This window comes from Galleria mellonella, unplaced genomic scaffold, assembly GCF_026898425.1.
Source record: "Galleria mellonella isolate WM207_F2 unplaced genomic scaffold, CSIRO_AGI_GalMel_v1 utg1899, whole genome shotgun sequence".
NCBI lineage: Eukaryota > Metazoa > Arthropoda > Insecta > Lepidoptera > Pyralidae > Galleria > Galleria mellonella.
In genome coordinates this window covers 89,456-102,702 of record NW_026442027.1, presented here as the reverse complement: position 1 = coordinate 102,702, position 13,247 = coordinate 89,456, and the positions used below count along the sequence as shown (strand labels likewise).

Here is a 13,247-nt window from a genome sequence, read left to right as displayed (position 1 = left end):
ATTTTATATTTTTTCCTAAAAATTATTCACGGTATTAATTCAGGTATTATCAAGCGTCTCGCTTACAAGCTATTATTATTTAGTTTTTATTCATATAGATTGATTAGCTACTTGTAACACGCACTTTAAACAATGAGTAGATAATGTAAATAGACAACGTATCATACATAGACATGTGAATAAATAATTTAAATGATGTATTACAATCATATATGATAATAAAGATAAATTTTTCGACGTCAACGTCTTTAGAATATTATCAAGTATCTGTAAGCTTTATAAAAATGAATAAATTAATAAAATTCATTACACGGTCGGTGGATGCCGTGGAAGCACATAAACAAAACATCAAAATGTCCAACACTGAGAATATACCGACTGATGTGGAAGGCAAAAAGTCCAAGGTGGACTTGGATACTATCCTGGTTCAAGAACTAGGCCAATTTGGATTATTCCAACTTAAGACCGTTATCCTGGCCGTCATTATGGTGATATTCTCGTCTTGGGGCGCTAACGAATATGTGTTCACTACCTCTAGAATTAACACGAGGTATGTATTATTTTTTTTCTTTTTATGATTGTTTACAGCATGTAATTAACAAATAATATAAGATAAATGTTTCTAATGGAATAAATTTAAATAGTTAAAGATAAAAAATTTCCTTAAGATCACTGCCAGCTGGTAGGGTACCTAGGAGACTTGCTGCATTTCCACGCTGAATAGCTATGGAAATGCGTTGACCAAAGTATAGGCCAGCCTTCTGGACGCCTTTTTTTTCTTTTAAATGGGTGGTAATGGAATGGTAACCCCACCCGCGCTATTGGTATACACCGGCGGGGCACCAGTGAGGGATGATAGATGAGGATGAAGCAGGTCAGTTAGCCCATCATGACGAATTCAACGAGAATTGTTCACGATGGTTTCCAGGGGGAACCACGTGGAGGTCGACCTGATAGCCCTATATATTGTTAGCAATGTCGAACTCCATTGCTAACAATCCCTTTCCCCCCTATGTATTATATTTATCTGTGTAAACATCAGCTACTGTAATTATTATTTATACTGTAAATTTAAATACAGCATTAACATTTTACATACCATATTGATTAGTTAAAAGACTTGTTAAGTATTTAACTATGTTATAGACAAAATATAAAAATAAATTCCTAAATGTTTCAATTTTAAATACGAATGTAGATAGAATTTTTTGTAATTAAAAAAAAAAACATTTCCTGAATATCAACTATTGAAAATAATTGTGATAAAACTAACTTGTAGTTTAATTCATTAATGTTTTTTTTTTTTTTATCTTTGTTAATATTTAAACCTAGTTTTAATTCTAGTCTTTAAGACGGGAAGTTCAATAAATTTTGTTATCAAGAGTGACCCAAATTCTATTTTATACAAGAATAAATAAAATTAAAAACATTCATTTTATAAATTTTGTATGAAAAGTTAGAGAAATTAGAGATTTGGGATGTTAAAAATTTATGTAGTATACATATATATTCACAGATTTTCTCGCGTTGTAACGTGAGCTTCCGCTTTGAAGATATATACATAATCCAATACACATTGGGGTCGATTTTCATATGCCATTTTTCTATTCGTATCTTTTAATCTAATATTTTAATAGTTTATTAAAATTACTGTTTCATCGAACTAGATTATCAAAAATTAAATTTATAATAATTTTAAAATTAATTTATTAAAAATTTTATTCATATTTGTCCTTAGAATAAAGATTTGTATGTGATATCAAATTATAATTTTAAAGGTTTAGTGAAATAGCGTTTCCAAAATCGATGACCGAATTTTTAGTCATATTTTCTGCTATAAAAACAAAAAAAGAAAATATTATTACATATATGTATATCGAGGTAACAGAACTAAGTAGGTATAACTCTTAACGTCGGGGGGAAAGGGATTGTTAGTTATGGAGACTGAGAATCCCATTGCTAGCAATATACCCAACCAGGTCGACCTCCTCGCGGTTCCCCCTGGAAACTATCATGATTAATTCCAGATGAATTCATCATGATGGGCTAACTGGCCTGTTTTCATTCTCATCTATCACCCTTCACTGGTGCTCCGCCAGCGTATCCCGTTAGCGCAGGCGGGGTTACAATACCATTTTCATTCAAAAAAAAAAACTCTTAACGTCACCATTTTTATAGATGACTATAAAACAATGTACGGTCATTGTCACTTTTAACAAATGTCACGTTTGATTTAATAGAATTTAAAGGTTTATATACCTATGCACCTTACAATATTATCCCGCACTATGTGTCTTCTTTCTGTCAAATGTCTAATAAAGATTATTTGATAAAACTGATGGTAACATAAATTTAATTGTAAAAATTCTTTGATTTTAATATTTAATTCATTATCATCACCATATCAGCCTTTAACTGTCCACTGCTGAACATAAGCCTCCCCCTTGGGGAGTTTTACCAGTAGCTGCTATGCTTGGCAGGCGGATTGGCAACCGCAGCCAAGCTTTAGAGATGTTTTAAGAGGAACACTGCTGCCCATCCCTCGCCTTCTCTTAGTCACTTCTTACGACACCCACGGGAAAGGATGGGGTGGCCTATTCTATGCCGATAGCATACTAATATTTAATTATTGTTTTATAATTTGCTTCCAGATGCTTGATACCGGAGTGTGATGCAGCTGAGCCGGAGTTCTCTCCTTCGTGGATCCTGAACGCTGTTCCAGATACTTCCTCTAGCTGTCAGCGGTATGGGAACGTGTCAGCTGTTGCTACAGTGGACACATGTCCAGCTGAACTCTTCGACACCAGCACTCTGCTCGACTGCGAGGAGCGAGTGTACGAAAACACGCACTCCGTTGCTTACGATGTAAGTTTTTATATCCTAATAATTAATACCGCAGTTACTTTATTTATTCATTAGTACAAATATGTGTACATGGCGGACTTAATGCTAAAAGCATTCTCTCCCAGTCAACCATAGGGAAGTGTCAGAATACTCGAATGCGGTACTACTAATTATTGATATACATACATACTAAAATTACATATATAAACGAATAAATATATACGAATAACAAATATACTTACACATATATGATATATACTATATTATACACGAAATTGAGAATAATATAAAGGACTTACGCTCGGACAAAGTAAAAAGTGAGCATGAACGTTTTTTTTTAAAGACGGTTCAGTCGGTAGCCTCTTAATGGCATCAAGAAGCGCGTTCCAGAGTCCTGAAGAATGTAGGAGAAAAGAATTTGAAGCGAAACCAGTACGGTGAGAGTGGATAGATAGTTGGAGATTATCACTGGAACCAAGGTTACGATCGTGAGTTTCACCGAAACACAAACAGATACTGGAACTCGCTGTTTAAGTAGTTAGGATACTGGGGGTTTCATGGTGTTAATATTTGCGTGATTGAGTAAATCATGCAAAGGTCAGAATGGATCAGTATATGGGCGGGTTACAGCCTAATTTAACACACACACGACACAGGATACTTATACCTTGGATTTAAAAGTACGTAGTATCATAATATTTACAAACATCTTATTTTTTTTTTTAATGGATGATAATGGAATGGTAACCCCGCCTGCGCTATCGAGATACGCTGACGGGGCATCAGTGAAGGATGATAGGTGAGAATAAAGCAGGTCATTTGGCCCATCGTGACGAATTCAATAAGAATTGTTCACGATGGTTTCCAGGGGGAACCACGTGGAGGTCGACCTAATAGGGCATATCGCTAGCACCCATTGCTAGCTTCATTACTAATAATCCCTCCCCCCCCCCCAAACATCGTATTAGATACTGTGTAAATTATAAAATTGCGTTATATTGTTTCGAGATATCATTTTTATTACCAGTAAAGATATAAATAATATAGGTAATTAATCATCCCATTAAAGTATATTTTTAAAAATTCTCTTTTATATTTCAACTAAATGTGAAACGTTACAGATAAATTTGGTGTTTGGTTTAAATTGGTGTTAAACGAATATACCAATGCCAGAATAAACTCATTAAAAACATATTAAAAAAGTAATTATTGAAAACAATAGCAATACTCGTAAGACATTTCAAATGATAAGGTTTGAGAGACAATAAAGATATCATTTAAAAAAAAAAGATTCATTCGTTCATTTAAATATCCAGTAGCTAGACGTTAAAATGGTAATGATCAGCTAGATGCTAATTGAAAAAAAAGAGAAACTATTTGATCTTTATACCATCTATAGTGAAATTAATTCTATCATTATAAATCAGATCTGATCAGAAACTAAGATCAGATCGAAGCCATCCAAATAATAAATAAAATCCGTGCCAAAGATGCTTACGAGTTTACAATTTGATTCTAAAATTAGATTTCATGCTACACGTTAGAAAATTCTTAAACACATATTGGATACAATTTATATGTTTTTTTTTATACAACTTAGAATGGCAAACAAGCTGACGGCCCTCCTGGTGGAAAGTGATAACCGTCGCCTATAGACGTGAGCAGTACCATGGACATAACAGAGTATACTGTTTCGTTCATGATACCCCCAATGCGTTGCTATTCCTAAGGACTCAGATGTTATTCCTCTGTACCTTGTAAATTCATATCCCACCCTTCAAACCGAAACACAGCCATGCAAAGACAACTGCTTCACGGTAGAAACACGAATAGGACAGAGGTACCCAAGCAATCGACTTTTGTACAAAGTCTCCCTATGGTTTGGTGACAATATTAGCTAGGTTGCTACTATAGGCGGTCATGTATGGCAAGGGGCGATAATGAAATGATAAGAGGTTTTACTGTAATAACAAAAATAAGATAAATGGTAATGTTTTGTTATAAATTAAAAAAAAAAATTCAGCAGATTTCTTTATAGGGCTATAGAGATATTGCTTATTGCTTAGATAAATAACTCTAGCTTATTAAGATGGCATTTCTACAAAGAATGTCAGATATGTTTGTAACAAAAATATATAATAGTTTGTATAGTTAAAGTACTAATAATTTAATGTATTACATAAAATATTTGTATCAACAAAGAATTTTTGAGAACTATAAATTTTAGGAGCTTTCGTCGATCGGTTACTAAAGGATGAAATCTCAATCGTTAACTATAGAACATATTAGGATATTACGTAAATCGAAAATTAAAAATGACAAAAGATTTGGAGTCTTCCATCTTAACTCACTAATTCAATAGCCTCCCAAGCTCATTAGCATGAGAGGCTTAAAATTGTTTGCCGTTTTCCGACCAATGTTTCTTTGGTAAAAATGATCAGTTTCGCTGATCCTTAAAAGGATGCTAACGATTTTGATTTCATTAATATATATGCTATGCTATATTCACCTGTCTTTTTATTTTAACTTAGTTTTTGAAAGTTGATACTATTGTAAATACAGTATACCATATTGTCCCACAGTATGATCTTGGCTGCGAGGAATGGCTTCGCTCGTTGATTGGATCTATACGTACAGTGGGCACCCTCACCGCCCTGCCCATTACTGGATTCATCTCAGACCGGTGGGGCAGACGCACTGCGCTCGCTCTCAACGCATTCAACACCGCCTGGCTGGGCGTAGTCAGATACTTCGCTGGTACTTACCCCGGCTTCGTCATATCCGAATTTGTTGAAGCTACTTTGGGTTCTGCTGGATTTTCTTGCGCTTATATATTATGTAAGTTTAATTTTATTACATCCTTGACCTTCGATATGATCAGGGCCGTGCCTGGGTATATGGCCGCCTGCGTGCCAGTCTGTATGGCCGCCCCCAGGATAACATTAAAAAAAACTACTTTAATTTTTAATGTTTATTATTATACACAGGGCATCAAACCGGGAAAAAAATCAGTTTTTGGTTAACCGAAATCGGCCCAGTAAACAACTTGTAACGATTTGGCCGCCTCTTAATTTCGGCCGCCTGCGTGCGGTGCACGCAATGAACGCCCGTCAGGCACGGCCCTGGATATGATAGTAACATGTTTACAAATTTGTGATTTATTTAAAACAATAAAAAATATGACTATTACAACTAGTATAGTGTATTATCTGTGCTATTACTAATTGTACAAGATATCGTACAATCATAAAAAAAAAGATTTACAGTGAGGAATAGTCTAATACAATTAACAAATATAGATTTATTAAACCAAATAACAAAAAAAAAAACATTAAAGAAAAATTTTACCAGAGGGAGACTTTGTACAAAAGTCAATTGCATAGGTATTTCTGTCCCATTCGCGTTTCTACCGTGAAGCAGTTGTGTCTGCATGGCTGTGTTTCGGTTTGAAGCATGGGATATGGCGTGAATTTACAGGGTACAGAGGAATAACACCTGAGTCCTCAGGAATGGCAATGCATTGGGGGTATCATGGGCGAAACAGTATACTCTGTTGTCCATGGTACTGCTCATGTCTATAGGCGACGGTTACCACTTTCCATCAAGTCAGCCGTCAGCTAGTTTGCCATTCTAAGTTGAATATAATTTTTAAAAATATAAAATTCAATTTTATTTCGGCGTAACTCGGCTCAGTGAATCAGGAAATCGAGCACAATGATTCAGCATGTAATACAAAACGATACAATACAAACAATGCTGGCTTATTAAATACCTGCAGTATTGTACAGTGATAATTAAAATATCAATAATTTTTTTAATCATTAATCGATAAAATTCTAAGCACATTAGTAGATAGGTAAAGGCATTAATACTTGATAACATAAATTATGCAAATTACGTTAATTTCAATCTTAATACTACTTATTGACTAGTTATCAAGCATACCTAAAGATAAGGAGAAAATGTAAAACGGTTTCAGGGTTAGCCTTCAAATTTCTCATGGGATTCAATGCCTACTCTCTATGATTAATATTTTTCAAAGATTCATCATCATTCTCATTCGGTCCCTTTATTAGAAGGATCGAATACTATCTATTTTAATATAGCCTGTATTCTACTTTACATATTTAGTTTTATATAAACCGATGATGTTTTTGCAGTGTTAGGACCAGACGTCATTTTGGTGATTCGCAATCCTGGAAGAAATTGATCATTTACATGAATTAATTAATTTTATTCAGGATTATTACACTTCTTTGTTTATAATTATACATCATTCATCTTTCTACCCTTATCCCAATTATTATTTGTGGTCGGCGTAATATGGTTTTATCCATATTACACAAGGATTTGGCTTATAGTTTTACGACCAGCCGCCTGCCTGACGTCAACTCTCTTTAGAAATTTGTATATAATTATAAATAATGTGAAAAATTCATGCAATTTTGCAGTGATGGAGATCGTGGGCCCTAGGTTCCGTGTGGCCGCCGGCGCAACTATGAACACGTTTTTCTCTGTTGGTCAAATTACCTTGGGTCTTATTGCATGGGGTGTGCCTAATTGGAGGGATCTTACCTTAGTGCTTTACATACCACAACTCTTAACCATATCATATTTCTGGATAATAACAGAATCAGTACGGTGGTACATGAGCAAAGGTCGTTATGTAGAATCTGAGAGAGTTCTGAAAGAAATCGCTAAGGTGAACCGTAGGCAGCTGTCTGAGCGGTCACTAGAAGCATTGCGAGCTACAAACGAGGAAGAGAAGAAGAAAGCAGAATTGGAACAATTGCAGAAAGAGAATGAGCCATGGCTGATAGTACTGGTATTCCGGCACAAACAAGTTCTGATCAGGTGTTTGGTGTCGCCAGTTTGGTGGATCACAACCACATTTATTTACTACGGCTTGTCGATTAACGCAGTAAATATGACTGGAAATAGATACGTGAACTATGTCGCGGTGTCTTCAGCACAGATTCCAGGGTATTGGACCTCGGTGCTACTCATGGGTATAATCGGAAGGAAGCCAGTGCTGATTATTGCCTTCTGGGTGTGTGCCGCCTGTCAAATTGGATATATCTTTATGCCTGACGGTAAGTTAGACACTTAGACATCATAATAATAGATACTATATTTCAAAAACAGCAATCACTGACAATCAGATGACGAAATCATTAAAATCGATTAAAAAATGGCAATTATGACATATAATGTATACTTACACAAAAATACAATATACGGTAGAATTGAGAATATTTACATACATACACACATATCTGTCACGCCTGTCTTCCATTAGGGTAGGCAGAAACAATGGAACGCCAAATGCTTCGATTCAAACAAACCTCTTTCGCTTCCTCCACATTCATCAATCTTTTCATACACGCTCGCCGGTTACGCGTACTTTTAATTTGGTCCTTCTTCAACACGTCGCCTATTTGGTCAACATACGTCCGTCATTGAGAATATTTAATATCTTTTATTTGAAGTCTTGTTTGTAAGAATTATACAATTTACAAAAATTAGAAACTTACATACATTTATGTCTATGAAAAATATATATAATATGTGTTCATTGATAAATGAAAGCAATTATTTAATGAAACAGCCCGCACTTGATGTTGTCTAGTCTAACTGCGATATTGAGGGGGGAAAGGGATTGTTAGTAATGGGGTTAATCTCCACGCGGTTCCTCCTGGAAACCATCGTGGTTAGTTCTTGTGGAATTCGTCACAATGGGCTAACTGACCTGCTTTCATCGTTACCTATCATCTGTCACTGGTAGCCTCGCCAGCGTATATAGCCGATAGCGCAGACGGGGTTGCCATTCCATTATCACCCATTAAAAAAACTGTGATATTGATTACATACGATGATACGAATATATCAACACCAGTTTTTGTCCCCACCTAATGCAACAACACCCTTAATAAAGTACTTATATCTGATGCAACTATTAGTAATGTTACGGCAACCTTTCGTGTTTCAACCGTGAAGCAGTTGTGTTTGCATTGCTGTGTTTCGGTTTGAAGGGTGGAATATGGCGTGAATTTACAGGGTACAGAGGAATAACACCTGAGTCCTCAGGAATGCCAACGCATGGGGGGTATCATGGGCGAAACAGTATACTCTGTTATGTCCATGGTACTGCTCATGTCTATAGGCGACGGTTACCACTTTCCATCAGGTGGGCCGTCAGCTTGTTTGCCATTCTAAGTTGTATAAAAAAAAAACCTTGAAAGAAAGGAATCTATATCACCAGGACTTAAGTTATCATTGTAATATCTATTAAGACATAAGATTCATTATCAAAATCTATTAATTCTGGTTTTTACATACAATCGTCTAGGCTTTGTACCGTTATCGTGTAATTAAACGCACTATCTATACAGACATGTCTAAATTGATATATTTATGATTAATTACTCTATGATTTCATCAATTCAAAGGACATCATGTAATAAAATCCGCATTGTTGTTGTTTTGTTGCACCTGATTGTTGTTTACTTGCATTGTTCATATTGAACTTTTGTTTGTTGAATGTTTTTTATATTAAATAGGTACAGAATAATAATTACCTATATAAGATTTAGGTGATAGTGGATTTTTTTTTTCTTGTATATCTATGTAGATCATAAAGAGCGTTTTTTTTTTCTTGTTAAGTGACTTCGAAGATTCGGTTCTAAATTTTATGTTTTGTATGTATTTTTGTATTTTAATACTTCTTTTTGTAATTGATAATGATTGGTTCCTAACCCCTCACATGACCTAATAAACTGAGCTGTGACCATTTTGTGTTACACTTCATGCACATGCATGAAGGAAGGGAAAGAAAGGAGATTGTTAGTTTATATATTTTGTTTTTTTTTTTTTATTTGTGTTTTTTTATTTTTATTCTTTTGTCTCTTTTACTGTGTATTATGTGTATGTTTTTTTTATATTGTAATTTGTGTGCTGTAAGTAATGTAAATAAATTATCTATCTATCTATCTAACAAGTCGTTGCTTTTCATTATAATATTATAAAAAAAAGTGTTTCAGATCTAAAATATATGCATGATAATAGGATGATAATGGAATGATAACCTCGCCTGCACTATTGGTGTACACTGGCGGGGCACCAGTGAGAGATGATAGGTGAGGATGAAGCAGGTCAGTTAGCCCACCGTGATGGATTCAACAAGAATTAGCCACAATAGTTTCCAGGGGGAACCACGTGGAGGTTTACCTGATAGGGTATATTGCTAGCAAACAGGCTAACAATCCCTTTCCCCCCTAAACAATATATATTATAAATACATAAACTAAAATGGTTGAAATATATATCAGAATGTTGTGTTTCCCAGAGGCTTTTCAACAATAGAATGCTGTTGCAGAGCAATATGCCGCATCGCTGGCGCTGTACTTGATCGGGACGTACTGCATTGCGATGGTGATGACGTCAGTGTACGTGTACACCGCCGAGCTGTACCCCACCAAGTATCGCCACAGCCTGTTCGCGTTCTCTTCCATGATGGGCAGGATCGGCTCCATACTGGCACCGCTAACTCCCGCCTTGGTAAGTACACCACATGTAATGTTAAAATTTATTTTATCTGATTACTTGATTTAGTCAGCAGAGTTGCTCTTAAAACATCAACGCTTGCCAAACGTGGTAATTACTGGCAATACCTCCCTTATGGGGGTGGCTATATTCAGCAAAAAAATAACTATCCATTTTTTTTATACAACTTAGAATGGCAAACAAGCTGACGGCCCACCTGATAGAAAGGGGTAACCGTCGCCTATAGACATGAGCAGTACCATGGACATAACAGAGTATACTGTTTCACCCATGATACCCCCCATGCGTTGCCATTCCTGAGGACTCAGATGTTATTCCTCTGTACCCAGTAAATTCACGCCATATCCCACCCTTCAAACCGAAACACAGCCATGCAAACACAACTGCTTCACGGTGGAAACACGAATGGGACAAAGGTACCGAAGCAAACGACTTCACAAAATGGCAAAGTAGTTTTTTTTTAGTTTATTCATTACAAATATATACACAAAAATTCAAATCTTTCCTCTTTATAATATTAGTGTAGATGTAGATTTCCGAAATTTCCTAGTCATTATCAAAAACTAAATCTAGAGCTTTGATACTGTCTGCATTTCGTCCTTTGCTTCCATATTAATACCAAATATTCATTTCCAGGGCACAGCAGTATGGGATAAGCTACCTTTCCTGCTGTTTGCTAGCTTAGCTTTCCTATCTGGTTGCTTGATATTCATCACTCCAGAGACCCATGGCTCCAAGTTCCCAGACACCATGGAGGAGGCCTCCAACATTGGTAAAAATAAACTTAACCCCTAAACTAGTATTTTGAACGTTCAGATCTGTATGTTAAGTTAATAATATAATATTATTTAGTACGTAGAATAAGCGACCGATCACACGGACTGGCTCGAAGAGGAGATCAGAGGGCCATGTAATATTTTCCGAAATTTCGGAGCCAAACGAAACACAAATTTGATGTTAAAATTACATAATACATGCCGTTTGGAAATATTAAAAATGTTAAAATATTGTTCCTTTGGACTTTTTTGATAGGATGTATGACGAACGAAATGTTAAACTCCATTTCGGAATTTCATTTCATGGTAGACCCGCTGATCTTTATCGCGTTTTAAAATAAGTTTTAGATAATTGAAATAAGGTTTATTTTTATATTTTACTTTTTTATCACTCTCAAACATTCTCATGTAATAAAATAAGTGCAAAAGTAAATATAAATCTTATTTCAATGATATTAAAGTCTGCTTTCTCCTCATAGCCGGTCTGTTTCGGCATGCAAATATTTTTTAACCGACTTCTTAGAGAGTGCTAAATGTGTTTATATAGATCCTTTTTATTATTTTGACTCTTTTATCCATGATCCTGTTCATCATAAGTCCACCATTTCTATTGCAAAGTTTGGACATTGATTTTGTGGCTTGTTTAAAACAAGACACAAAATACGCAATCCCACCACATAGAAACTGTTATAAAAATGTTACTTGTTGTTACATTCGTGTAGTAAGTAAGTATGTATGTGTCATTATCACAACGATCAATAAATTCATCGACTCGGTTGGCGTGAAACGCAGCATTTTCAAATGATTTATTATTTTCTTACTGTATCACTTCCGTCTTTTTTGCATGTTTGTTTTTTTAATTAGTTTTTTTTTTTTAATTTTCTAATCTATTAAAGGTGAAATTGTTTTTTAAATTAAGCTTTTTAAGTTTCACATATAATTTTATTAAACTGTACCTACAATTACAATTAATATTGTGTAATGACTGCTAATTTATATTATGTGTCAAATAAAACGTATTTATTAGTAATTACCAAATATGTATTTATTTACCTAATCAAAATTATATCCTACTGTAACATTTAATACACAGTATTTATAATGTTTCTATTTAAATTTTTATTAAATGTATGGGTGACTCTTGGTGTTTTATTTTAGCTCTAGTATTTACCTTGAGTTGCCGTGTAGCTTCCGGCATAGAATGGGCCTCCCCTTCCTTTCTTGTGGGTGTCGTAAGAGGCGACTAAGGGAAGGCGAGGGATGGGCAGCAGCGTCCCCTATACAAAAATCACTAAAAGCTATTCTATGTCAGGACCAATACGGTAATATATATATATATATATATATATATATATATATATATATATATATATATATATATATATATATATATATATATATATATAATTATTATAGCAAACTAGCAATTATCTAATAAATAGGTCACTTTTATGCACAATAAACGACAAAATATTTATTCGGGAAGTCCCGGAACATATTCAAACAAAGGAATTAAGACTTTTGTTGCTATTTTAAGCATGCTCTGAAATTTATGTTATTTGTTCGCCGTATAACGGAGTTGAAATGAGGCCAACGTTATATTTTTAGCCAATTTTGGCATGCAAGTTACTTTTGTGTGCATTTTCTTCCGCAGTCTGTCATGATCCGCTTGGGTACATCTGCCTCACCTAATTATTGTTGTAAGCAGCTTGCTTGTTTGAAAGATGGACAAAGATGTAATTTGTACTGTACCTACTAAATATCTTACCATATTTATCTTCGCTGTATGCTTGTTTATCACTTCCTTGTACTGGCTCTATATACAATGGTTGCGGGTTCGATTCCATCACAGTTTATTGGTGTCCATGAACGTGTGTGTATTTGTGTGGATATTTTCTGTGTATTTTATGTATACATTTACTAATATTCATTATTATTTATTATTATTATATCTATAGTTAATTTAGGACTAAATATGTACTATAAAAATTCCCATGCTGTGCTCCCCTTTATAAATCTAGTTTCATGTCTTAATACAAAATAATAAATAATTTATTTTTAAAT

At 34.7% G+C, this 13,247-nt stretch overlaps 1 protein-coding gene across 1 annotated transcript; it reads left to right on the top strand.

Moving 5' to 3' along the window:
* The first annotated feature begins 305 nt into the window (after positions 1-305).
* LOC113510234 (organic cation transporter protein-like) lies at positions 306-12,322 on the top strand. Its single transcript, XM_052894028.1, has 6 exons — positions 306-550; positions 2,652-2,865; positions 5,427-5,682; positions 7,296-7,937; positions 10,220-10,401; positions 11,044-12,322. The coding sequence occupies exons 1-6, from the start codon at positions 354-356 to the stop codon at positions 11,200-11,202; spliced, it is 1,650 nt and encodes a 549-aa protein (XP_052749988.1). The 5' UTR covers positions 306-353; the 3' UTR covers positions 11,203-12,322.
* Positions 12,323-13,247: the final 925 nt, after the last annotated feature.